The sequence below is a fragment of the Hippocampus zosterae genome, chromosome 1 (genome assembly GCF_025434085.1).
Source record: "Hippocampus zosterae strain Florida chromosome 1, ASM2543408v3, whole genome shotgun sequence".
NCBI classification, from domain to species: domain Eukaryota; kingdom Metazoa; phylum Chordata; class Actinopteri; order Syngnathiformes; family Syngnathidae; genus Hippocampus; species Hippocampus zosterae.
In genome coordinates, this window is record NC_067451.1 from 28,936,209 (window position 1) to 28,961,017 (window position 24,809).

General features: G+C 42.2%; 1 protein-coding gene across 2 annotated transcripts; it reads left to right on the forward strand.

Annotated features, from left to right (window-relative positions):
- Positions 1 to 1,525: 1,525 nt before the first annotated feature.
- On the forward strand, positions 1,526 to 24,608 carry atp10b (ATPase phospholipid transporting 10B). 2 transcript variants are annotated; one of them, XM_052073203.1, is made up of 22 exons: positions 1,526 to 2,096; positions 4,814 to 5,018; positions 5,205 to 5,290; positions 6,143 to 6,249; positions 7,000 to 7,131; positions 7,365 to 7,492; positions 7,575 to 7,827; positions 8,687 to 8,886; positions 10,538 to 10,699; positions 11,447 to 11,939; positions 12,022 to 12,122; positions 12,210 to 12,336; positions 12,411 to 12,595; positions 15,019 to 15,286; positions 16,902 to 16,978; positions 17,181 to 17,306; positions 17,397 to 17,597; positions 18,197 to 18,277; positions 18,351 to 18,455; positions 19,093 to 19,265; positions 22,990 to 23,209; positions 23,297 to 24,608. In XM_052073203.1, exons 1-22 carry the CDS (start codon positions 1,687 to 1,689, stop codon positions 23,384 to 23,386), a joined length of 3,930 nt encoding a protein of 1,309 aa, XP_051929163.1. In that variant the 5' UTR covers positions 1,526 to 1,686; the 3' UTR covers positions 23,387 to 24,608. The 2 variants fall into 2 exon arrangements, with proteins under 2 accessions (XP_051929163.1, XP_051929172.1); XM_052073212.1 differs by having other exon boundaries at positions 1,527 to 2,096; positions 22,990 to 24,608.
- The last annotated feature ends 201 nt before the right edge of the window (positions 24,609 to 24,809 follow it).

Genomic DNA, 24,809 nt, shown 5'->3' on the forward strand with positions numbered 1-24,809 from the left:
TGTAAATGAAATATTCATTTTTTACTGCTGCAAACGACATACACATGAAGTATCCCTTTAATGTTACAAGTGGTAAAGTTACAAAAATAAAAATAATTTGAACCAATGTGTGTCCAAATTTAAAGGAAAAAAAGTGTCGTAATGCAACATAAACCTGCCATATATTCATCAAACGATATGAAATATTTTATTTAGAATACAGACAAGCACTACAAAAGAGAAAATGTGAAACCATGTGACTTTTTCAAAACATAAAATGATGATGTCTTTGCTTGAAATATTATATTATACTATATATATATTATGGTATTATTATTTTGTGCTTGTTCCAGTGGCCCTAATACTACTTCATACATTGCGGAGGCCACATGCATGTTTGCCTCCAGCGACATTTTGATGTCACTTCACTTCTTTTATTCCTGTAATGCGCCATTTTCAAGAATAATCATCGCTGTATGTGACTCAGTCTCACATGCATATGTCATGCTGTCATGCTGCACTCAGAGTCAATGTCAGACTTTGTATTGTTCAGTTGCTGGGATTCTCTTGCAATTAGATTTCATGACACAGCAATCAGCAGTCACTGTGACATTGTAAAAAAGCTTGTTGCGCTGAAAAATAAATCACGCTTTTTAAAAAAATTATTACAGATACCCCAAAAATTACCTGTGTAATTCTGTGTAGTTTAGGAGAAAAAAGTAACAAATCAGTCTGTTGATTATTTTTTAAATCAATAGTTATGTGCCCGCCTTAACGTGAATTATTTATTGACATACCTTTTGCTTCAAAGACAGCATTCATTGTCATTAGCCTCTTGTGTAAAGCCCCATGTATTTCCGGTTAGATTTAGGTCTGGTCTTTGCTTGAATCATTTTCATATTTTTTTTCTGCTGAAGCCATTCTTTGTGATTGAATGTACAGCTCTGTTCATTGTGAAAGCCATCTTGAGCTTTTTCGTAGATATGTCTTGAAAATTTTGGGGGCTGGGAGAGGGGGGTATTAGAGTTATTTATTTATTTCATTACATTTATGATGGGACCTGTGCCTTTTTGCTGTCCTCTGCAAAGCCCGGGTTAAGTCTAATAATTTCAGACAAACTACGTGAAATTAGATGGATAAGAATTCAGTGTATTGGGGCCCAGCCTAGCTGTGAATAGTATAAAAACTGTCAATAATTGATGCTGCCCAAAAGATTTTTAGAGAGGGCTATGGCCTGATGGAATGAAGCTCCTCTGTCCAGTTCAACATAGTTGCTCGTCGCAGATATGCCCCAAAACAATGCTTTTATATTATCACAAAAACTGAATAGCTGAGTTTTTCAGCAAATAACAGATCGGTGAAAAACAGAAAAACCTCAGGGTAGCTCTGAATAGTCCAACTATTTCAGCATAAAAAGTCATACTGATCCACCTACTTTTCCAAGTGGCCAAACAGGACTGGTTAAAAAAAGAATGATAAAGACCAAAGACTTCGACACAGCAACTGTATTTCTGCTCTCCTAGAGACTGAATGACTTTAGGAATGTGAACACACCTGTCAATGCGAAGGGCGGAGCTAGTCAGAAAAGTGCTGTCACTTGTGTGAATCAGGCCTCAAATACACACACGAGCTGGAAGAGTGAGACGACAGCCAGGGGATGGAAAGAAAGGGAGCTTGTTGAGAATCAGGAGAACAGAGAGCTCTTCCATGGCATGGTGGAACCCTCTGGCCCTGATCAGGGATGCCCTGACAGGTCAAAGGGTACGCGAAAATGACCTTCGCCACTTGGTATCCAATCTGCCTTATGAAGGCCTAGGAAAGAAGAAGCAGCCCAACCGCTACTTGCCGGGAAACGCTATCAAGACCACCAAATACACCCTCCTCCTCTTTATACCACTCAACCTCTTTGAGCAGTTTCACCGTCTGGCTAACATCTACTTTGTGGGCCTGGCTATCCTCAACTTTGTGCCGGTGGTGAACGCCTTTGAGCCCGAGGTGGCTCTTATCCCCATCTGTGTCATCTTGTCACTCACTGCCCTTAAAGACGCTTGGGAGGACTTCAGGAGGTACCAGTCGGACAAGAAACTCAATAGCCTGCCGTGCTTCATCTACAGCAGGTAATATCCTAAGTACACGTGTGCGTTGAGAGCACAATGGTGCGTTCAAGGCACCTCTGTGATCAAAATAAATGTCTGCATGAGTGTGCGTGTGTGTGTTTTCTCCTCCTCCTCTGCGTCTGAGCCCCCTGTGGGAATTCTCGACTTAGAAATAGAAATTGTGTGGGAGATTATTCCTCTTTTGAAGAGGCTCACAACAGAATATCTCGCCACGGCATTGTGCACATTTGATGAAAGCCTCAACTGGGTGTTGTGTCAGCAGAGACATTAAGGTTAGCGGGTATCTATTTTGGAATCACTGGTGTAAAATGAATAATTTAGAAAGGTGAATAAAACTCATAAAAATTTTCCCAAGCTTTTCAGTGGTGTGATTTTAGAGCTACTGGGAGAGGAACAGGAGTGGAGTGTGTGTATTTCCTTGCATGGAAGGCTGAAGGCTTCCACAAGACTTCCCAGTGATGAGTTGAACCTCCAGGAGGGTTTGTCATTTGAAGTGGCAGCTGCTTGCTTTTACGCTTGGCACAAAAGTTGGTCAGCGGAGATGTTGAGGAGGATACACCTGTGCATGCGTATGTGTTTGTGTGTCAGCCTTGAGCGCCGTGAAGACAGACACTTGTCACCTCAGCCTCAAGCAACGAGTTAAGCACCCTTCCCAGCTCTCTGGTTGGACAGGCTAGACTTTTTTTCTTTGGCCGTTTATGGCTCATAGTGTTTTAAAAGTCAATGCAAGCAAATGGATGGCTAATATCCAAAACAACAATGCATTGAGGCAGACCTTATCATCTGGGCCATCTAATCTGCTTTATCTCGACTTCACACTTTTGTCATTCCACCTGTGCTCAAGCAACGCAAACAAGAAACTATTGCTGTTCTGCAAGAACTGCGCAGTAAGGTTGGCTGAGGCCACCTTTGCCTGTAATGATAACCGGCTGAACACATCTGAAACTAATCCAAAATAGCAATATAAGATGGCTGGATAATGGCTTTATTGGAAGGGAAAATGACGACCATTTTGGATACAGAGATCATTTTGGCTCACACGAGATAATGCGAAGAGTTGTAGCTACGTAGATGGATAATAGAATGTTCTCTTGAAAAGGCCTTTAATGGACAATTCAAATATCTACCATCATGGAGACAGAGCTCAATATAATAATATAATTTAATCGAAAAGGTTTTCTAATCTCATCTCATCTTGTCCCCATGCTACCTTTCAGATACAGATACAGATACAGACATCTAGCCAGCTCGCTAGTTAGGGACCTTTACACCATAACAGGACCTTGCCTGTACTTGTGGGTGGCAAAAACTCACATAATCTCCAATTGTACTCGTAGTCACAATAAAACCCTTGAAATGTTCACTGAACAGTTCAAGCAAATGAGAAAACAGGCCAAATTGTTTGAGTGAATTCTACCTGTCGTTTGATTGTGTAAAATGTCAATCGAAAAGAGAACGTTATCTGTCATATATTTGAGATGGTGCAGGGGGGTTGTTTTACGTTGCAACAGGTACATTTATTTAAAAGAGGTTGTGGTGGAAACTGTTAACAGAATTGACTTGAATTCAGTTCCTCTGATTAATGGCACGGATGTGTTCTTTTGACTGTAAAATGGATAGATCGCAGTTGAACTGACTTTATCTGGCCAGCTTGCCACTATGTTTTACTAAATTACTCAAGAACAAACCAACCAAACATTTCACTTATACCTCGGAAAAACTGCAATGATGAAAGATTGGTTCCTGGTCTGTCCCTTTAGAAGTAGGTACTCTGACACCACGCAATTTTGTAATCTCTCTACAAATATTTACATCCAGTCCACTTATCCATCTCACCCACAAGTTGTCCATGGAATTAAATTTACTAACAAAACCTTCTGGGGCCAATGCAACCCCAAACGCAACACGTTTTTGCTGTTGTTTTCAGTTCAGGTCAGTGAGAGTCAGTCGCTTTCTGCCACCCCGAATTACCCTGGTGCCTTCTGCTTACAAACATCATGAAAAGGCATGGATGGATGAATGGAAAGATAAAATAAAACTATAAATTGCACCAAAATATAAATGGTTTTGTTTTTGCTCCCTTTTTTCATGAGCTACACTCAAAGACCTGAAACTTTTTCTAAGGACACAAAAGTCCATTTCCCTCAACGATTGTTCACAAATCTGTCCAAAGTTTGTGTGAGTGTGAGTGAGCGTTTCTCCTTTGTCAAGATAATCCATGACTTGGGTGTGGCATATAAAAATGCTGATTCGACAGCATAATTAGCGTTCATGTGTAACTTAGGCTGGCAACAATAAAAGGCCACTCAGAAATGTGCAGTTTTATCAAACAGCACAATGTCACAGATGTTGAATATATAGAAACTGGGGAGCAAAACCCAAAGTGGTTTTGTTTGTTGTAGATAGAGATAGTGATGCATTTAAAAATGCAAGTGGCTAAAATACATACACTGTACGCTTCAGCTCTTTGAAGCCCAGGTGTGGTGTTGTGACGAAGCCACCCGATCAGGTTGTACATGAAGGGCAGCATACCAGCAATTGTCTGTCACTGCGAGTTAGCCAGCACTTCGAGCGCAGCTAAATACACAAGATTTTTCACGGGAAGCCTCGCAGCCTAAGGGCAAAAGGGCCTCTTTATTCAACTTCTATGAGTAGCATGCAAAAATCCCCCATGTCTCCTGTAGAAAAAAAAAGAATAATAATGATGCGTCTTTCAGAAAAGACAAGCAATTTGTGGAGCGGCGTTGGAAGGATGTGCGAGTGGGTGATTTCGTGAAGGTGCTTTGCAACGAAATCGTCCCTGCAGACCTCCTGCTATTGCACACATCAGACCACAAAGGGATGTGCCACATAGAGACGTCCAACCTGGATGGCGAGACCAACCTCAAAGAGAGAAAGGTGGTTCCCGGCCTCTGCGCCACGGTGAGCATGACTGGTAGTTAGTTACACCCATTCTTCCAGTCATTATTGATGACAACCGAACAAAGTAAGCTGATGTGTCTGACTGATGTGTTTTATGAACATTTTTTACCTTCCTCAACACTCACAAACCTTTGCCGCTCAGTGGGGTACGTGCTCATGACCTGGAACCCCGCTGTTTTTCCACAGGAGCCCAACTTTGAATCTGAAAGTTTCAACAGTGTTGTGGTGTGTGAAAGGCCCAACAACAATCTGAATCACTTCAAGTGTTATGTGTGAGTATTGAAGCCATCATTTATCTATTTGCATGTTTATCTTAAACGACTTACTGCAGACAGACAGACTTTGACTGTCGCATGACCTTACTTCGAACCTTGCAATATGACCGCCACCTGTACCTTATAATTTGACCTCGACTTGAACCGTCTCAACAACAAAAAATAACGTTTACATCTTTTGCAGAAATAGACCAGACAACGCTGTGAGTGCATCTCTTGGCTAGCTTGCGGTTTCGCGCTTGCAGCTGTGTTCCAACCAAAAGTAGAGGCCCTGCGAATAATTAGGGTTTTCGTGGAAGCCATCTTTAATACAACTTCTAAGAAAAGCTAAAATTGTTGCAACATGAAAGCACTGCCGTTATGTTTTATGTCTTTTGAAAACAAAAGTATTTGATGATTCCATTAAAAAATGAAAAGGAGCCAAGACACTTGTGATTCAGACTGTTTGAGTAACATTTTAACATTACTGACCTCAGAAGACGTTTACCATCATATAAAATGATAAAAACAAAACCAAATAAACAAACAAACACATGCTTAACTGTGCTAGTGAACAAAAAGTGTCAAAGGGTGATGTTGCAAGGTCCACAGCCCAAATAGATGGATGCCTGGAGTCATGAAACCCTTCAGAGCAGAGCAAAACCTAATTCCTACCCACTCGCCGCACTTTCAGATGCCTTCAGAGACATCATTGGAGCTGTATTAGACTCTAATCAATTTCCCCGGGAGTTACAAACTGAAGATCTCATCTCTTCTTACTGCCCAGATGTGGCCTAAGAGGCAGACAATTGAAAATGTGGCACGTATGCAATGAATGTCGAACAAGGAGTATTCTTTCTTCTGCCACAGTGAGAAACCAAATACAGAAAAGGTGGGCGCTGGAATTGAGAGTCTACTGCTTCGAGGTTGCACTGTCAGAAATACCGACCACGCTATCGGTTTTGTGGTGTATGCAGGTATTGTGTACTTTCTCCTTCCATCTCGCGTGGCTGGATTTACACTTCACAGACATATGGATGCCCAGTTGAGATTTAGTGCCTATATCTCTCTATGTGTGAAAAGATACAATATATGCAGTGTACAGTTCAATCTATCTATCTATCTATCTATCTATCTATCTATCTATCTATCTATCTATCTATCTATCTATCTATCTATCTATCTATCTATCTATCTATCTATCTATCTATCTATCTATCGACCCATCCATCCGTCCATCCGAAGATGTTGAAAAATCAAATACAGTATAGTCTTCTGTTCTAAATAAGTGAAAGTAAGGAGCTTTTTAAATCTTTACCAGCTATAAATTATCTATCTCTCTATCTGTACTGTCAGCCTGTCTGTCTATCTGTCAAAGTGGCGTTCCTTCAGGGCCTTTATATACAGTATATACTGTACATTTACAGTATATACAGTACATATACCGTATATATATATATATATATATATATACATATATGTGTGTGTGCCACATAGAGACGTACTACCTGGATGGCGAGACCAACCTCAAAGAGAGAAAGGTGGTTTTATGTATATATATATATATACTGTATTCAGTTGATTTAACAGACAAGAACCCAAATAAGATCTACGTCTGTTGTGTTCCTGCTAAAGACTTTCTCATCCAGTGTTTGAACCAATTTAAGGGATATTGAATGTGTGATTTTGCTAAGTGAGTGTTCACGCCTTCTCTTCCCATCTTGAAGGCCATGAAACAAAGTCAATGCTGAACAACAACGGGCCAAGATACAAGCGCAGCAAATTGGAGCGGAAACTGAACTTGGACGTCATCTTTTGCGTCATTCTCCTCCTCGCCATGTGTCTCGTCGGAGCACTAGGTCATTGTTGAATTACATAACCAACCCATGAAATGAATAAGCATACTATTTTATGTTGAAAAGCTTTTCAACCTCAGAGGGGGCATTTCAATTGCACTCGCCGTTGATCAGTCACTTTGGTCCCAAGCCCGTTTTGCTGAATGACGAGTTGGGGGTAGTGGGGGGTGCGCCAAAAATAGCCTCCCTCTATATGCCAGTCGATGTGAATAAGCTTCCTGTCTTGACACATTTAGGTCACTTTTTTTGGCGGCAGGCACTACCTGGCGTGCCCCCTTACCTTGTGCCTGACAGCAACGGTCATGTGGACAGTCCCAGTCTGTCCAGCTTCTACATGTTCTTCAGCATGATTATCCTGCTGCAGGTTGAAACAAGACTTCACCTCTTGAATTGTCTCTAAAACCTCACGAGACAGGATTTCAATGTTTTGTTTTATCCTCTTCCAGGTCCTGATCCCAATCTCCCTCTATGTTTCCATTGAGCTGGTGAAGATTGGCCAGATCTTCTTCATCACGCATGACATAGACCTTTATGATGAGGAGACAGACAGCCGAATACAGTGTAAAGCTCTGAACATTACGGAGGACCTGGGACAGATTGAATACATCTTCTCTGACAAGACAGGCACGCTCACTGAGAACAAGATGGTTTTTCGGCGTTGCTCCGTCATGGGCACGGAGTACCCGCACAAGGAAAACGGTAAATCTTAGCAGGCCTTTTACAGAAGATAAACTATGTTGAATTACTGTATGGATTATACTTTTGCATAACACTGCAATTCGTATTTGCATTTCGTACACACATTGGGAAAGTTGCCCTCAAGCACGACCCGTCGCTCGATAAGTCCAAAAGCGATAGTGAGCCAATTGTTTCTTTTCCATTGTATAACTTTTACAAACAATTGTTCACCACAATGGAATGTGGACATGCTCGAAGGTGTTCTTTTGAAACCAAGACCAAACATGTTCTTGAGAAAGATAACGAATAGAGTGAGAATTCATTGCTAACACAAAAAAATATTCTTCTAAAATTGTCTAAAGGAGGAGGCACCGATTTTTTACATTTTGAGAGTCACCACACAAAATGAGGGGGGAAAAATTGCAGGTGCATTCTTCCCCCTCCTCTACTGAGCAACACAGAATCCCAAACACAAAACAATATCTCCACCGACAACCGCAAAAAGGTCTCCTGCTTGGGGCCTCATCTTAGAACCAAGACTGACATCTGAGAGGGAGCATATTGCTACAGTCTCCAGACTGCTGAAAAAGACGAACAGGAAGAAATAGTAAAAGAATTACTGAAAAAGCTAGGCCAACTAATAGCTTACCTGGTGACCACGTTAACGTTGCAAACTCCTTGTCACATATTGCGGTGAACAACTTGTGAGACAGGAGGCCTCTTTGGATTTTGGTTTTTGTACAGTATAGGAACTGCACTTTCCAGTGAATACTTGTTTTGGATTGTTTGGATCCAATCTTAGGTTAACTTGTTTCCTTATACTAATGCTACTTGTAATAGTATAACATTTGTTTGGTTGGGGGGTTGGGGCGGTTTCCAGCCATCCGCTTGACTGTTATGGATGAGCCAGAATCCGAAGAGGAGGTCATCTATAACCAGGAGCCACTACCCCCACAGCGTGGATGGTCTCTGGATTCTGAGGACAGCGACCCTGAAGGCACACAACGACGCCATGAAAGCAGACACAAGAACAAGTTTGCGGCAAACGCCCAGAGCAATGTGGCCTTCAGCAGTCCACTGGTAGGATGAGTACTCAGTCAAGATTTGAGTCTAGAGATGCTGGAGGGAGCCACTGAACTGGGCCTTGTCGACTTACTTGCTCTGATACTAAGAGGCAGCCAAATAAACGAGGAAATCATGAGCTATTGTCTTGACTGAGCTGGATGGTCTAAGTAGGTCACCGAAGGTCAACCACTATTTCACCATGAATTCACTATGAATATGAATTTCACTATGAATAATATTGTTAAATAATAGTCGTGATGATGATGTGTAAAAACAATAATCTAAACACGAGTGAGTCCTACATAAATGACAGTATTGTTTAAATAGATAGCTGGTAAGAATAGAAACATTCTGTGGAAAAGCCTCGTCACCGTTAGACGTGTTGTTTTAACAATGCTATTCTTAGCAAATGGACGTAGAACTTCTTGCACCAGTGCACATACCTGCGCTAGGAATGAACTGTTGACAAAATGACAAATAGATTTTCTTTGTTCATATGCTCGTTAGATCACCGGCTACTTCCTTGTGCATGGAGGATGACAAAGGGACGAATGTTTATAATTTTGTGGAATGGAAGATTCCATTGATGTCAGCGTGAAAAGCCATTTTCTATAACCGCACCTGTATCCAGGTTCTCATTGTACTTAATTGTAATGGATTCTTCTTTGGCTCTTGAGCCTCCGCTCAGCAAAGTTTACTCGAACATATGTACTATATTGTTTGCACTTTCATACAAAGTGTTTTATACTACTTACTGTTTGCGTTTGTTGAACACACACACACACACTCACACAAAAAAGGGTACAAAAAAATCATTGCAAAGCTGAAACTGATTTTATCATTACTATTATTTTTATTCACTGCATCTCTCCAAATAAGAAACATGCGTTTGTTGAACGCATCATACATACCGGTACATAAAATCATTACAAAGCTCAAATTTATATTATTATTATATATTTTTAAAATTCACTCCTCCTTTGGTCAGTACACCTTTTGGACCCAGCGGCCATTGCAGATGGTCAAGCCGCGAGGCATCAGTGATGAGCACATTTATCTTGGCTCAAAGTTGACCAAGTGTCCGTGACTGGGCATATGGTCCTGCTGGGCGCCAGGCTCAACCACTGATCTCACATAAATGGAAAACACACACTATAGATTCATCATTATATACGGTCGAGTAATTTAGTGTCTGTACTTGTCCATGGAGGGAAGAGGCCAAAAGAACAACACCGTGGAAAGTCTCCTATGAGCTAGGACTGAAACCCTCAGTATCTATCTATCTATCTATCTATCTATCTATCTATCTATCTATCTATCTATCTATCTATCTATCTATCTATCTATCTATCTATCTATCTATCTATCTATCTATCTATCTATCTATCTATCTATCTATCTATCTATCTATCTATCTATCTATCTATCTATCTATCTATCTATCTATCTATCTATCTATCTATCTATCTATCTATCTATCTATCTATCTATCTATCTATCTATCTATCTATCTATCTATCTATCTATCGACCCATCCATCCGTCCATCCGAAGATGTTGAAAAATCAAATACATTATAGTCTTCTGTTCTAAATAAGTGAAAGTAAGCAGCTTTTTAAATCTTTACCAGCTATAAATTAAACAACCGAACCAATTCATCCGCACAGGAAACAGAGGTGATTCCAGACAGGAAGCTGCTCCGGAGGGTCAGCGTTGCAGAGAGTACGAGTATCAGTAGCCAGAAGATGGACCCACACTTCGAGTTTTTTCTGGCTCTTGCCATTTGCAACACGGTGGTGGTTTCCATGGGAACAGCACAGAGACGGAGGGTGAGTGTTCTGCTTACTGTCATTGTGGATGGGAAATAAAGATGGAAGAGAGAAAGGATGACAGAGGGATTTGTTCTTTTAATAGAAATCAACACAATTTAATTTTGTGCCATACAACAAGTGTCTGCAGCCCACATGGGACATATGACATGAGATGTTCTCTCTCTTATTTATATTTATCCTCTTATAAAGAACCAAAAAACAAACAAACAAATGATAATGTTGTTGAATTCAGAATGATGGGAATCATCCCATTCCTTTAAACAATGGGATGAAATTTTCTTCAATCCCCCCGGAAACAAAATTCAACATCGATTGACCGGTATGTAGTGTGCGCTCATTTTTTTTAATGACTTTAGGTATCTGGTGTTTTCCCTTTTTCTATATGTTTGACCATCTTCCAGGTTGAAATCAGATTTCATTGCTTCTTCCAGAATGGAATGAATTTTCCAGTTGTTTCAACTCTCCACTTTGATCTTTGGTCAGGGCTAAATTGCTCCTAATTTGTCTTTGCAAGTTACAAAGATCCTAAGCCTTTTCTAAACCAGCTCGCTATTTCAGGTGAGATATACAGGGCAGGCCAGGTTACTTCCATTCATTTTGTTATTTTTAGAAGCCAATCAAATTGGAGAAATCAGCATTACCACTGCTGTGTTATTTAAGGTGGAGAGGAGAGCCTGCGGCTGCCATCAGCAGACAGCCGATGAAAAATAGCACCTGATGAACAACTGTCTCATTTTCTTTCAGACTCACGACTATCCGTGCTCCTTTCAGTCAACTAATCCATTGGATAATTTCTCCAACCTCTTGAAGCAAGCAGGCTCTCTTCGCAACATATTTGCACCCAAAAGGGACCGAACCCTCTCAGACACTTCTTTTAAAGAGGACGACCGCTTTAACCCCTTCCCAAAAGTGGATGACTCAGGAGTCTTCCCGTCACATAGTCAGTGTGATGAATCCAGCGGGGTGTGTTATGAGGCAGAGAGTCCCGACGAGGCAGCATTGGTGCATGCCGCCAAAGCGTACGGTTTTATTCTGCTGAGCCGTACCCCCGACAGCGTGACAGTGAGGCTGCCATCGGGTCGGGTCCTGGTGTTTGAGGTGCTCGACACTCTGACCTTTGACTCCAACAGGAAGAGAATGTCCGTGCTGGTGCGACATCCCATCACCAAAGAGTGTGTGCTGTACACTAAAGGTGCAGACTACTCGATCATGGAGCTGCTTGGTGCACCGTATGCTGGTGAAGACACCTTGTGCGGACTGAAGAATCAGTAGCTAAAATAAAACCATGTGAATATTGTATTCTGTTTCCATATTTCTAGAGCATCTCAGTGGAAATCAGAAGAATGTTGTGGCAGACACTCAGTATCACCTCGACTGCTATGCTAAAGAAGGGCTGCGCACGCTTTGCTTTACAAAGAAGGTACACGGTGAAGAATACGAACAACCTCGAGCATGTTTTGTGTCCTGCATTTGTTCCAGCTCCTTGTTTTTGATGTGTGTGCCGCAGGTTGTGAGCGCCAAGGATTATGACGTCTGGTCCAGGAGCAGACAGAGCGCGAAGGCCGCCATTGATGGCAGAGAGCAGCTAATTATGGACACCGCTGTGCAGCTGGAGACAAATCTCACCCTGCTGGGTAACAACCCATCTATCCGCGCGCCTGTAAAACATACAGGTACATCTGTCTATAAATCACACGTCATCCTGCAGGGGCCACGGGCATCGAGGACCGTCTGCAGGAGAGCGTTCCCGACACCATCCTGACACTGCGCGAAGCGGGGATCAAAGTGTGGGTGTTGACTGGTGATAAGCCGGAAACGGCTGTCAACATCGGCTATGCCTGCAGACTGCTGGAAGACGAAGACCTGGTGATTAACATGAGCTGCAAAAACAAGGTGAGGAGCCACTTGACTTCTAGCTATGTCTAAGCTAAGGCAGCTAAGAGGATGAGAGCGCCGAGCCCCACTTGCAACCCAAGGCTCGAAATAAGTGGTTGCACACAGCCATTTGACAGAATAACATCAAAATGTTATTCATCACGCAGATTCCAAAATATCCGAATCTGCATCAGCTCGAAAAAGAATCCATATTGATCGAGCCAGAATGAAAACTCAACGTAGGTAGGCTGCAGCCAAGAATCAAACTTCAAAAGAAGTCCGCGGAAGACTTTGAAACCACTAACTTTGAAACCACCAACTCACCGCGCAGCGCATTGATATCGGTGTTTTATAATATACAATGTACTTTCTACATAAACATAACAAAATATGAATGTGAACACCACACTTTTTGTTCTCAAACTCAAAGTTTCTATGACTATTCTTAAAAACATTGTCACAAATCTGTCAAAATCTATTCTTGATATTTGTTGAAAATTGATTTCTCCAGGTAATGCAATTGAGAGCAGATTCTCATTTGCCAAACGGGCCCAGAAGTAACAGACAACAAATACCCCGCCCCCCACTCCAAAAAATAAAAAAAAAGCATCCCTGTGTGATAATCATGCTGTTGAATCAGCATCTTGAATTGCAACACCTGTGAGATGGATGGATTATCTCCGCAAAGGAGAAATGCTCATTCCCACAGAATTCGACAGATATGTGAACAAGATGTGAGAGGCCTTCAGGAAATGTTTTATATATACAGTATATACTGTATATATACTATAATGTATTTATTTATTTCTTAATATTCTTGTTTTTTTTTTTATTTGCTGTACATAGGCAATGAGAGCTGCAGTATACCGTATCTGACACCTTTACATGTATTATAATCACTACCACAAATGCGGATGTGAATGTCAAAACAATTCAGTATCGGTACATGAAAAAACTTCCCCTCTCGCGGCCTATTTCAGATGACAGGATTGAATTTTTTTGTGATGGCCGATTAAAATCTTGACACTGACTTTCCCCGATTTTTAAAAGTCATCTAACCATTTGAACACTTTTATAATATAACGAAAGGTCAAATCTGGCTGAGAAAGGTGCTGGTGTCAGGTGATGTAGCAAAGGTCCGAAGCCTTTCATAACGAGGACTTGACACTCTTGAGAACTTGCACACTGCAAGAATCAAGACAAGGGCACGGAAAATCCTCCTGGATCCCCCGCACCCTGCCCACCACCTTTTCCAGCTACTCCCCTCAGGCAGGCGCTACAGATCCATGCGCACCTAATCCAGTAGACACTTAAACAGCTTCTTCCCTCTCGCCATTAACTCCCTAAACAGTCACTGACGTAGTCACTCTTCTTGTACAACAAATACTGCTACTGGTCACTCTAAAATGGTTCAATGAATTTCTGCACCAACTGTACAAACTGTCATAGTATTGTATTCTGCCACTGATCACTTTAGCTCTGCTTGATACTTTGCACATTGTCTCACAGTTGTCACTGGGTGGTAACACCGCACTACGGTTCACTTACATTACGAAATGCTCTTCCATACCTTTTTGTCATGTCCTTGTTTACGATGATACTAATGCAGCGTGTTATACCGGAGACAAATTCCTTGTGTGTTCTACATACTTGGCCAATAAAGATGATTCTGATTCTGATTTTGAAGAACGATCACCACGTGTCTCAAATAGTTTTTCGTTTGGAGGTGATTCAGAGGGAGCATTCTGCATATCACATTGGGACTTGTCATGGAAGATAGATGCAGTGAGTTCTCGCCAATACAATAACTAAGCCTTTCATATCTAATTATTCATTCATTCATTCATTTTCCGAGCCGCTAGATCCTCACTAGGGTTGCGGGGGGTGCTGGAAGCCTATCCCAGCTGTCTTCGGGCAGTAGGTGGGGGACACCCTGAATCGGTTGCCAGCCAATCGCAGGGCACACAGAAACAAACAACCATTCGCACTCACACTCACACCTAGGGACAATTTAGAGTGTTCAATCAGCCTGCCATGCATGTTTTTGGAATGTGGGAGGAAACCGGAGCACCCGGAGAAAACCCACGCAGGCCCGGGGAGAACATGCAAACTCCACACAGGGAGGCCGGAGCTGGAATCGAACCCGGTACCTCTGCACTGTGAAGCCGACGTGCTAACCACTGGACTACTATTAGTAGCCTAATATTGAACCCTCACAGGAAATATCCCTCCTCCCGTGATCTCGAGTGGAGCTTTATTGGTTCATCTATTTTTACCAGCAGTGACCACCCTAGGGATGCAACCTACCAATCATCACCTCACACTTAATATGACATTTGGACTGTATGGGAGTGATGGAAACAATACCCACTTTGTATCATCACTTTTTTGGGGTGAAGGTTGACCTACTGCATGCTAAATAATGTCAACTATTTATTTAGCTCGCATGCACTTCCATCCTGGACTCCACCCTGGAGGAGGTGAGGAGGTATGAAAACGACCCTCGTAACGTGGACACCACCCCAGACATCTCTCTGGTGATCGATGGACGCACCCTGGCCATGCTTCTGTCCAAGAATCTGCAGGGCCGCTTTGTGGAGCTGGCAAAGCGATGCCGCTCCGTGCTCTGCTGCCGGGTCACGCCCTTGCAGAAAAGCGGCGTGGTGAAGCTCATCAGAGAGAAACTCAGGGTCATGACTCTTGCTATCGGTAAGTCAAAAGGAGCATTTTCACCATTGTTTGGGCTGGTTGCGTGAAGCTGTATATTGGCATTCATTTAATAAATGAGCCGGTTATCCTTTCCCAGGCAGGAAAACAACAGAGTACGTATAGACCAATTAATTGATTCCTCTAGGGTTATGTGCAAAGGACAACCAAAGTCATTGAGCAGGAGGGATATTGTTTCCTGAAATAGCTTTTTAGTGTACCAAAAATTGGGGGTGGGGGGTGGGGTCTAACATATCATACAGATAAGCATTTGGAAGTACAGTATTGGAATTCATCTCTTTAATTTCTGTAATTATTTGATCAGAGATTGGCATATGCCCTAATTCATCCTGAATTTTAATTCCACACTTAACCAAGATATTTTGAACAATTACACTACTCACAAAAAGTTAATGATATTTGATTTGTTGGTTTCAGCACAAACTTAAAATGCGCAGGAACTTTTATAGATGAACTTGACTTTGACCTTCTCCAAACTTTTGAATGCACATGGCCCCCTGTTTAATATTTCAATACATTTTTTACAACTTACTGTTCTCTAACCGGGAGCTGAGTAGCAAAATTCACAACAGCTTTCTGTGACTCTTCCAGTCACTTTGTAGCTCTGTTGGAACACTCTATTAACACCGTGACACTCTCACTCTCAGGGTTCCAAACCCCGGTCCTTGAGGGCCGCTTTCCTGCACGTTATCCATCTCTCCCTCCTATAACACACCTGATTCAAATGATCAGCTCATCAGTAAGCTCTGCAGGAGCCTGATCACAATCCTCCAGTTTGGGACCCCTGCTATAAGATCAGTGGTCATTTCCCTCTGACGACATCTTCTTTGAAACCTTTCAACAGTTAGGTATTGTTGATCAATTGTTTGGTGCTGTCTTCATCCCCGTTATGTTCAAATGTGAATGCTATGATGCAGAGGATTCTTTCAGTACCAATTGTAACCGAACCAGGAAATTCATGGTTCAAGCACCTGCTGTGTATTTTGCCATAGGCAGGTTGTGCAAAAAGTCATGCAACTTCGAACAGCTGGACATGCATTCAAAACTGCAGAAAAGTTCAAATGTAGTTCGCCAGGTTCATTCTGAAGCTTCACTGGAAATCCCCTCAAACAGCTTTGGAAGAAACTGCAATAGAGACAACAATGAAGACAATGTCGGTATGACATCAGCAGCCTCTAATCTCCCACGTTCATCGAGACAAATAGACTTTCCCTCATCATGTGATGAAGAGGAAAGTTGTTATGGCTGCAAAGACCGACTCGATTATCATGAATATTATGATGATGATGATGATTATTTATCAGTATAAATGAATGAATAAGGGGGGTGAGTCAGCAAATTGGAACATTGTTCATTATATTTTTGAAATATAAAACAATAAAATGCATCTTTATTCATGTAACGCTTTCACAACAGCTGCAGCTGTAACAAAGTGCTTTACGGAACATAAAATAACAATAACACAACAGAACACAGAACACAAAAGATTGACAATAATACAATCATAACAGCTATTCCTGCGTACAGTCAGTGATTGTTAAGATGTGAACCTCTCGCAACTGCTCTTTAACTGACGGCATGCAACATGTGACCGCAGGTGATGGTGCAAATGATGTGAACATGATCCAAGCAGCAGATATTGGAATCGGGATTTCCGGTCAAGAGGGAATGCAGGTTAGAATAAAGGCCTTTACCTAAAATGCAAGAACTTGAGTGAAAAATGACTTAATGTTTGCAATGCTATCTGTCCCTATGTGGATTATTGCAGTCGGAATGACATACAGTAATAAATAATAATTTGAACCGTCTAACTTTCCTCATATTATGTTTTGGATTTAAAAATGACCAATTTGTAATTTGGCCTTGTTGTTTGCAGGCAGTCATGGCAAGTGACTTTGCTATATCTCGCTTCAAACACCTTAAAAAACTCCTACTGGTTCACGGACACTGGTGCTACACTCGCCTGGCCAATATGATCATTTACTTCTTCTATAAGAATTTGGTAGGTGTATAAGAGAGCTGAGCTGTGTTGCATGTCTCCTCTGCCTGTCCTCTGTCATCAACTTTTGTGTCGTGTCACTGCTCTCTCCAGGCCAATGTGAACCTGCTCTTCTGGTATCAGTTCTATTGTGGCTTCACGGCGACCACCATGCTGGACTACTGGCTGCTGATTTTCTTTAACCTCTTTTACACCTCCGTACCCCCCATTATGTTTGGGATCATGGACAAAGATGTTTCGGCAGAAGTGCTGCTCGGTGTTCCTGAACTCTATAGGACTGGACAAGGTGCAGGGGTCAGTAAAAATCTATTGATCCATTTATTTTATTTATTTTTAAAAATTTAGATATACAGTAGGGCAGCCCGGTAGTCCAGTGGTTAGCACGTTGGTTTCACAGTGCGGAGGTACCGGGTTCGATTCCAGCTCCGGCCTCCCTGTGTGGAGTTTGCATGTTCTCCCCGGGCCTACGTGGGTTTTCTCCGGGTGCTCCGGTTTCATCCCACATTCCAAAAACATGCGTGGCAGGCAGATTGAACACTCTAAATTGTCCCTAGGTGTGAGTGTGAGCGCAAATGGTTGTTCGTTTCTGTGTGCCCTGTGATTGGCTGGCAACTGATTCAGGGTGTCCCCTGCCTGCTGCCCGAAGACAGCTGTGATAGGCTCCAGCGACCCTAGTGAGGATCAAGCGGCTCGGAAGATGAATGAATGAATGAATGAATAGATATACAGTATTTTTTTAAGAGCTGGAGCCGACTGCAGCAACTAACCAAAGGCAAACAGGATAGGACTGATCCCGAATCAGTCAAAAGAAGATTGACTTTCTATCTAAAATGACACTTGCAAAAATACAAACACCAGAAATGAGTTAGTAATTTTGTGCATCATTATTTTAGGAATACAGTTTTTGTACCTTCTGGGTTTCCATGCTTGATGCCTTCTACCAGAGTCTCATTTGCTTCTTCATTCCATATTTGGTAAGAGAATATTCGGCTTTGGAGTCTATCTTCATTCTACGGTCTGACAACACCACGTTTCATTTTTCTGTAGGTTTACCAAGATTTGGACGTTGATGTTTTCACATTTGGAATGCCTTTGAACGCAGTTTCTTTAATTACCATCCTGCTGCATCTGTCAATAGAGATCAAAGCTTGGGTGAGCACCAAACAACAACAAAAAGTCATGACACTGGATACATTTCAAGTTGTTTGGATTTCGAAATGTACAAAACAAAATGTGATGTGAATCACTCTATTGTCATCAGAAAGCTACAGGCCATATTTTTTTTTAGAAACTTTGTTACACTTCTAAAAAATAATAATGTTGTGATAACTTTAATTCATTCATTTATTATTTATTTGCTGGATGTAAATTGTATTTAATTTCATTGAGCAGCAGATACATTTCTATAAAACGTTCCTATGGATCTTCTCACCCTTTCCTTATTTGTCATCACTGGTACTGTTCTTTGGTGGCATTAAAAAAAAGAACAAAAAAACACATCGGCATTCCAGTCCAGCTCTCGTGAGGTTTCCTGAAGTTTTACGTGGCATCACACATTATGAGGGTTCGGCATTTTGTCTTTTGCAGGGCCATGGACACACACCACAAAACAAAATAAAAAGCAGGACGATGTCAGTAATTAGGACTGGTCCTTTTGCCTCATTTTGCCAGTGAGCATTATTCTAACTGCATTACTTTTGGGCTGTTTGACTTTGGAGGTTCTACTGTCAATTTTTCTGAAAAATTATGGAATGTTGGAGTGTTGTTATTACTTTTTTGTGGTTTCCAGACTGTGGTTCACTGGATCATCATGCTGGGCAGTTTTGCTGTGTCCTTGATCCTGACGCTGTTATACACTTCCTGTGTTACCTGCAACTCATACTGGACGCTCCAGAACCAACTGACAGACCCCATTTTCTACCTTATCTGCATCATCACGACAGTGGTGGCCCTTCTGCCCAGGTGCCATTGCAAATGTTCTATCCCTTTGCAACTCGCTGAAGTAATTCATATCACTGTAACTAATGATTTAATATTCAATAATATTTACATTTATAATAAAGTTCACCTATTTGACTGTCACACCATTCAGGCACAACATTAGCTTCTGAACATGAGAAATGAGATCAAATACGAGTTGTACCAAAAACATTGCCTTGAAATGTGTCACTAAGATGTGACTTTGCCTTACTGCTCTCATGTTGGCAATATTGGGGTGAAATTGACGGGCCTAAAGGCTACAAATGAAAACAGTAATCCCCCATTTATTGCAGGATGTTTGAGAGTCACAGACAATAGTGAAAATCTGAAATATAGAGGCCACATACTGTAAATGTTTTTATTTTGAACAGTTTTACCTCCACTACATGCTTTAAACACACTCAAACACATTTGTGAAGCACACTGAGCATATTTGAAGGCCAACAGAAAATTGCAAGTGGAAAATGTTGGGAAAATAGTGTTGGTACTCTATATACTACAGTATACACACACACACACAGAGAAAATCAGGGGTATGTCGCAGAGATTAGTTTTGAGTTATTGATGAAAATCTAGTAAGAAATGTTGATTTCGAGATTTTTCCCCAAATACCCCTCTAAAGGTATTTTTTTCATTTCCCAATGGTTAAAATTGTCGTCGAGGTTTATGAAAATAAGAAGTAACTAGAATACAATGTGGCGGCCCGGTGGTCGACTGGTTAGGGCGTCGCCCTCACAGCGCAGACGTGCAGCGTCAATTCAGCCTCCGTCCTTCCTGTGTGGAGTTTGCATGTTCTCCCCGTGCCTGCGTGGGTTTTCTCTGGGTACTCCATTTTCCTCCCACATTCCAAAAACATACATGGCAGGTTAATAGAACACACTAAATTGTGTCCCTGGGTGTGAGTGTGAACGCGGATGGTTGTTCGTTTCTGTGTGCCCTGCGATTGGCTGGAAACCGGTTCAGGGTGTCCCTCGCCTGCTGCCCGATGACAGCTGCGATGGGCTCCAGTATGCCCGTGACCCTCGTGAGGATGTAGCAGTTCACAAAATGGATGGATGGATGGATAAAACGCAATATGTATCAAAACTAAGGACCCCTCGGGTGGTGTCCGTCCCTCATTCAGCTCGGGTCCTCTACCAGAAGCCAGGAAGCTTGAGGGTTCTGCGCAGTATCCTTGCTGTTCCCAGCACTGCACATTTCTGGACTGAGATGTCCGATGTTGTTCCCGGGATCTGTTGCAACCACTCATCTAGTTTGGGGGTCACTGCCCGAGTGCTCCGACCACCACATGCACGACTGTCACCTTTACCTTCCAGGCTCTCTCAAGCTCCTCTCTGAGCCCTTGGTATTTCTCCAGTTTCTCATGTTCCTTCTTCCTGATGTTTCCATCACTTGGGACCGCGACATCCACTACAACGTCTTTCCTCTGCCCTTTATCTTTGATCACGATATCTGGTTGGTTCGCCATTACCATCTTGTCAGTCTGGATCTGGAAGTCCCACAGGATCTTCGCTCTGTCATTCTCCACCACCTTCGGAGGTGTTTCCCATTTTGACCTTGGGGTTTCCAGTCCATACTCCGCACAGATGTTTCGGTAGACTATGCCAGGCACCTAGTTATGGCGTTCCATGTAAGCTTTCCCTGCCAGCATCTTACACCCTGCAGTTATGTGTTGGATCGTCTCAGGTGCCTCTTTGCACAACCTACACCTTGGGTCTTGTCTGGTGCGGTATACCTGGGCCTCAATGGCTCTGGTGCTCAGGGCCTGCTCCTGAGCAGCCAGGATGAGTGCCTCTGTGCTGTCCTTCAGGCCAGCCCTCTCTAGCCACTGATAGGACTTCTTGAGATCAGCCACTTCAGTTATGGTCCGGTGGTACATCCCGTGTAGGGGCTTGTCCTCCCATGATGGTCCCTCTTCCAGCACCTCATCCTCTGTTTCGCATTGTCTGAGACATTCTCTGAATACGTCATCCGTTGGAGCCTTCTCCTTGATGTATTCATCGAGCTTGGATGTTTCATCCTGGACAGTGACTCTTACACTAACTAGTCCCTGGCCTCCTTCCTTTCGGCTTGCGTACAGTCTCAGGGTGCTGGATTTGAGATGGAACCCTCCATGCATGGTTAGGAGCTTTCGGGTCTTAACGTCCGTGGTCTGAATCTCTTCCTTTGGCCACCTTATTATTCCTGCAGGGTATCTGATCACTGGCAGGGCATAGCTGTTTATTGCCCGGGTCACTTGCCTCACTCGTTGGAGGTATTTGGCCATAGCCGCTTTCCTTGTTGCCAGTTCGAGGTTGCCATTGACTTGTGGTATACCGACTATTCTTCCTTCAGGGAGTGAGACCCCTTCAGTGCGGATTACCTTTCCTCTCTTAGTCACTTAGTCACCATTCGACTACATTTCTCGAGCCCGAATGACATCCCAATGTCGCTGCTGTAGATCCTGGTTGTGTGGATCAGGGAGTCTATGTCCCTTTCGCTCTTAGCATACAGCTTTATGTCAGCGATGTAGAGGAGGTGACTGATTGCAGCTCCATTTCTGAGGCGGTATCCATAGCCTGTCTTGCTGATTACTTGGCTTACGGGGTTCAGTCCTATGCAGAACAGCAGTGGGGAGAGTGCATCACCTTGGTAAATGCCACCTGTGATGGACACTTGGGTAAGTAGCTTGCCATTGGCTTCAAGTGTGGGTTTCCACATCCTCATCGAGTTCGCAACGAAGGCTCTTAGGGTCCTGTTCACCTTATACAACTCCAAGCATTCAGTGATCCATGTATGTGGCATCGAGTCATAGGCTTTCTTGTAATCAATCCAGGCTGTGCACAGGTTGGTACGTCAGGACCTGCAGTCTTGTGCGACTGTTCTGTCAACCAGGAGCTGATGTTTGGCTCCTCTGGTATCTCTACCAATGCCCTTCTGTGCTTCGCTCATGTATTGATCCATGTGTCCACTTACCTTAGCCGCAATGATGCCTGACATGAGCTTCCATGTTGTGGAGAGACAGGTTATTGGCCGATAGTTGGATGGGACTGCACTTTTTGAGGGGTCCTTCATGATCAGGATCGTTCGCCCTTCGGTTAGCCATCCTGGGTGAGTCCCATCCCTCAGCAGGTGGTTCATTTCTGCTGCTTGGCGCTCATGGAGTGCTGTGAGTTTCTTTAGCCAGTAGGTGTGGACTATGTCCGGGCCTGGTGCTGTCCAATTTTTCATATCTGAGACTCTGTCCTGTATGTCTGCCACTGTTATGGTAACTGGGTTCTGTTCAGGGAGATTGCTGTGCTCCTCTCTCAGGGTCATATATATATATATATATATATATATATATATATATATATATATATATATATATATATATATATATATATATATATATATATATATATATATATATATATATATATATATATATATATATATATATATATATATATATATATATATATATTGAGGGAACACTCTACAATATTAGGCTTTGGAATTGAAAGGAAAGTCCACTGTTACCATATATATTATTCAAGATTTGTGAAATTTTATTATGGCTCGGATTTAATCAAATGTAAACATCTTGACTAGCTGCTTCTTAAGGTCGTCCTGCTCGCTAATGCCTCTCAAAGTAAGGATATTTAGAAGGAATGCCCTGATTTACATCAAAGTGCCGCATGTTCTTCACTGGCCTACTTTCTCACCACTGCACTCTCTCCCCCAGGTACACGTTTCACGTGATGAGGAACTCGATCAACCCTTCCCCGATTGTGCAAGGCAGGCATCTGGACCGCCTGGACGCGTCCACAAAGGAGGCGTGGATCAAAGAGTGGAGGGGCTACAGGGGTGCAGGGGAGGTCAAACGCTCCAAGCTCTCCACTCCACCCTCTCCCAGCAATTCTCGGACCACGGCTTCCGCTGATTTCTTGGGGAATGACATCACACTGAAGTCATTTAAAATATGAAAAAGACTACAAAAGCATTGTGATACAATTTGGAGGATAATTTATTCAGAACTTTTTTTTTTTTACACCTGGAAGTCGCTCAGCAGTGGAGCACTTCAGCATGGAGCACTTTCAGCAAGGAGAGAAAACCCCCACTCTCCTTTGACCTGTGAATAATAATTCAACCTTTTCTCTTTTATTCAGTTGGAGCCGTGGTGAACAACACATTAGCCAATCACATTCCTGATGGGAATACAGGGTGCATGTGGTAAAACATGGCAGGAGTGGAAATACTGTCTTTTACTCTGTTAATGACTCATGATGTCACTGCCTATATGATGGAATGAATTGTCTTACAGGCTGGTCCTACACTGTACATGATTTGTTTTTCTTTTTCATGATTTTGAATTGTCCTGTGGTAGTAACTGTAAGTGTGTATCTGTGTTTTAAACTATTCAGAAGCACTGAAATAATAAGAAATTGTTTATTTCTTATCACACACAACGTTTAATGGAAATTCAATGCTTTAAAACCACCTGTAAAAAGGGCTTCATTTATCATTGGCATACTTGATTCCTGTAGTAGCACTAGCAGTGCCAGTTATATAAATGTCCCACAACCTGCAGTTTAATCACTGCTGCGCTCTAGTGTTGGACCAATATAACTGCATAAAGGTCAAAAAGGTCAAAGGGAAACAGAAGGAAGGGAAACAATATTAAAATGTTCCTTCATGCCTCACTAGTTTTTACAATATAACATTTTCAAGACACACATTTGAGATGATCGTAAAAGGATGTATAGAGAACCAACCGCTAAGAACAACACATGCGGCACGAGTGTACCATGCAAAATCTTGTATTGTTTCAAATGAGGCATGCCATGTATTTCTTTCACAATTTAAAACCGGTCCAAGCTGTCTTAATTGGGGTTGTCCCAATCCAATTGGCAGGATCAGAACATTTTCAGCTGATCAGAATTGACAGAAAACGATCAGGTTTTTAAATGTTCATATTTTATTAAGTTGCTAACATGTTTTAGTTCTTTACTTAATTTGAATTGCTGCTGATTGACAGCCATATAAAAATATATAATCTTGAGAAACATAATAATTAAAAAAAAGATAATGAGACAGAGTGGATGTGATATTTTTATTCTTCATTGCATTGCGTTGCAGAGGTATCGGATTGTTACTCTATCACCCGATACTCAAAGTCGGGTGACTTGGACTCAGGTGCTAAAAATGTGATTGGGACATCCCTCGTCTTAATCAAAAAATCTCTGACAATCTTCTGTTGAATACACAAAGAATCAAGAATTAAAGTGCCCGTAACAACACTTGGAACACCCTTGTTCAAATAACTGCTCTCTCTCTCATGTTAATAAACCACTGATAACTCTGCATTGCTGCATCACTAGATTAAAGCAGAGTACATTCATTGTTAGTGGAACTCGGCGCTTGTGACAAGGCAAGGCTATCCCTGACACATATGGTAGGTCGGCCATATGTCATCTCCTGACACTGTAGCTCTGCTTACCTTTCAGCTTTGACATCATAGGACTGATTCTGCTGTGTATCGGCTGTAATGGCCATCCCCATGTC

What these genes read in the sequence shown, in the direction of transcription:
- atp10b (XM_052073203.1), top strand. Translation starts at nt 1,687, where the DNA reads ATGGCATGGTGGAACCCTCTGGCCCTGATCAGGGATGCCCTGACAGGT. An exon ending in GCATGATTATCCTGCTGCAG is followed by an intron (nt 7,493 to 7,574) that starts GTTGAAACAAGA and finishes ATCCTCTTCCAG; the next exon opens with GTCCTGATCCCAATCTCCCT. An exon ending in ACTTCTTCTATAAGAATTTG is followed by an intron (nt 17,307 to 17,396) that starts GTAGGTGTATAA and finishes TGCTCTCTCCAG; the next exon opens with GCCAATGTGAACCTGCTCTT.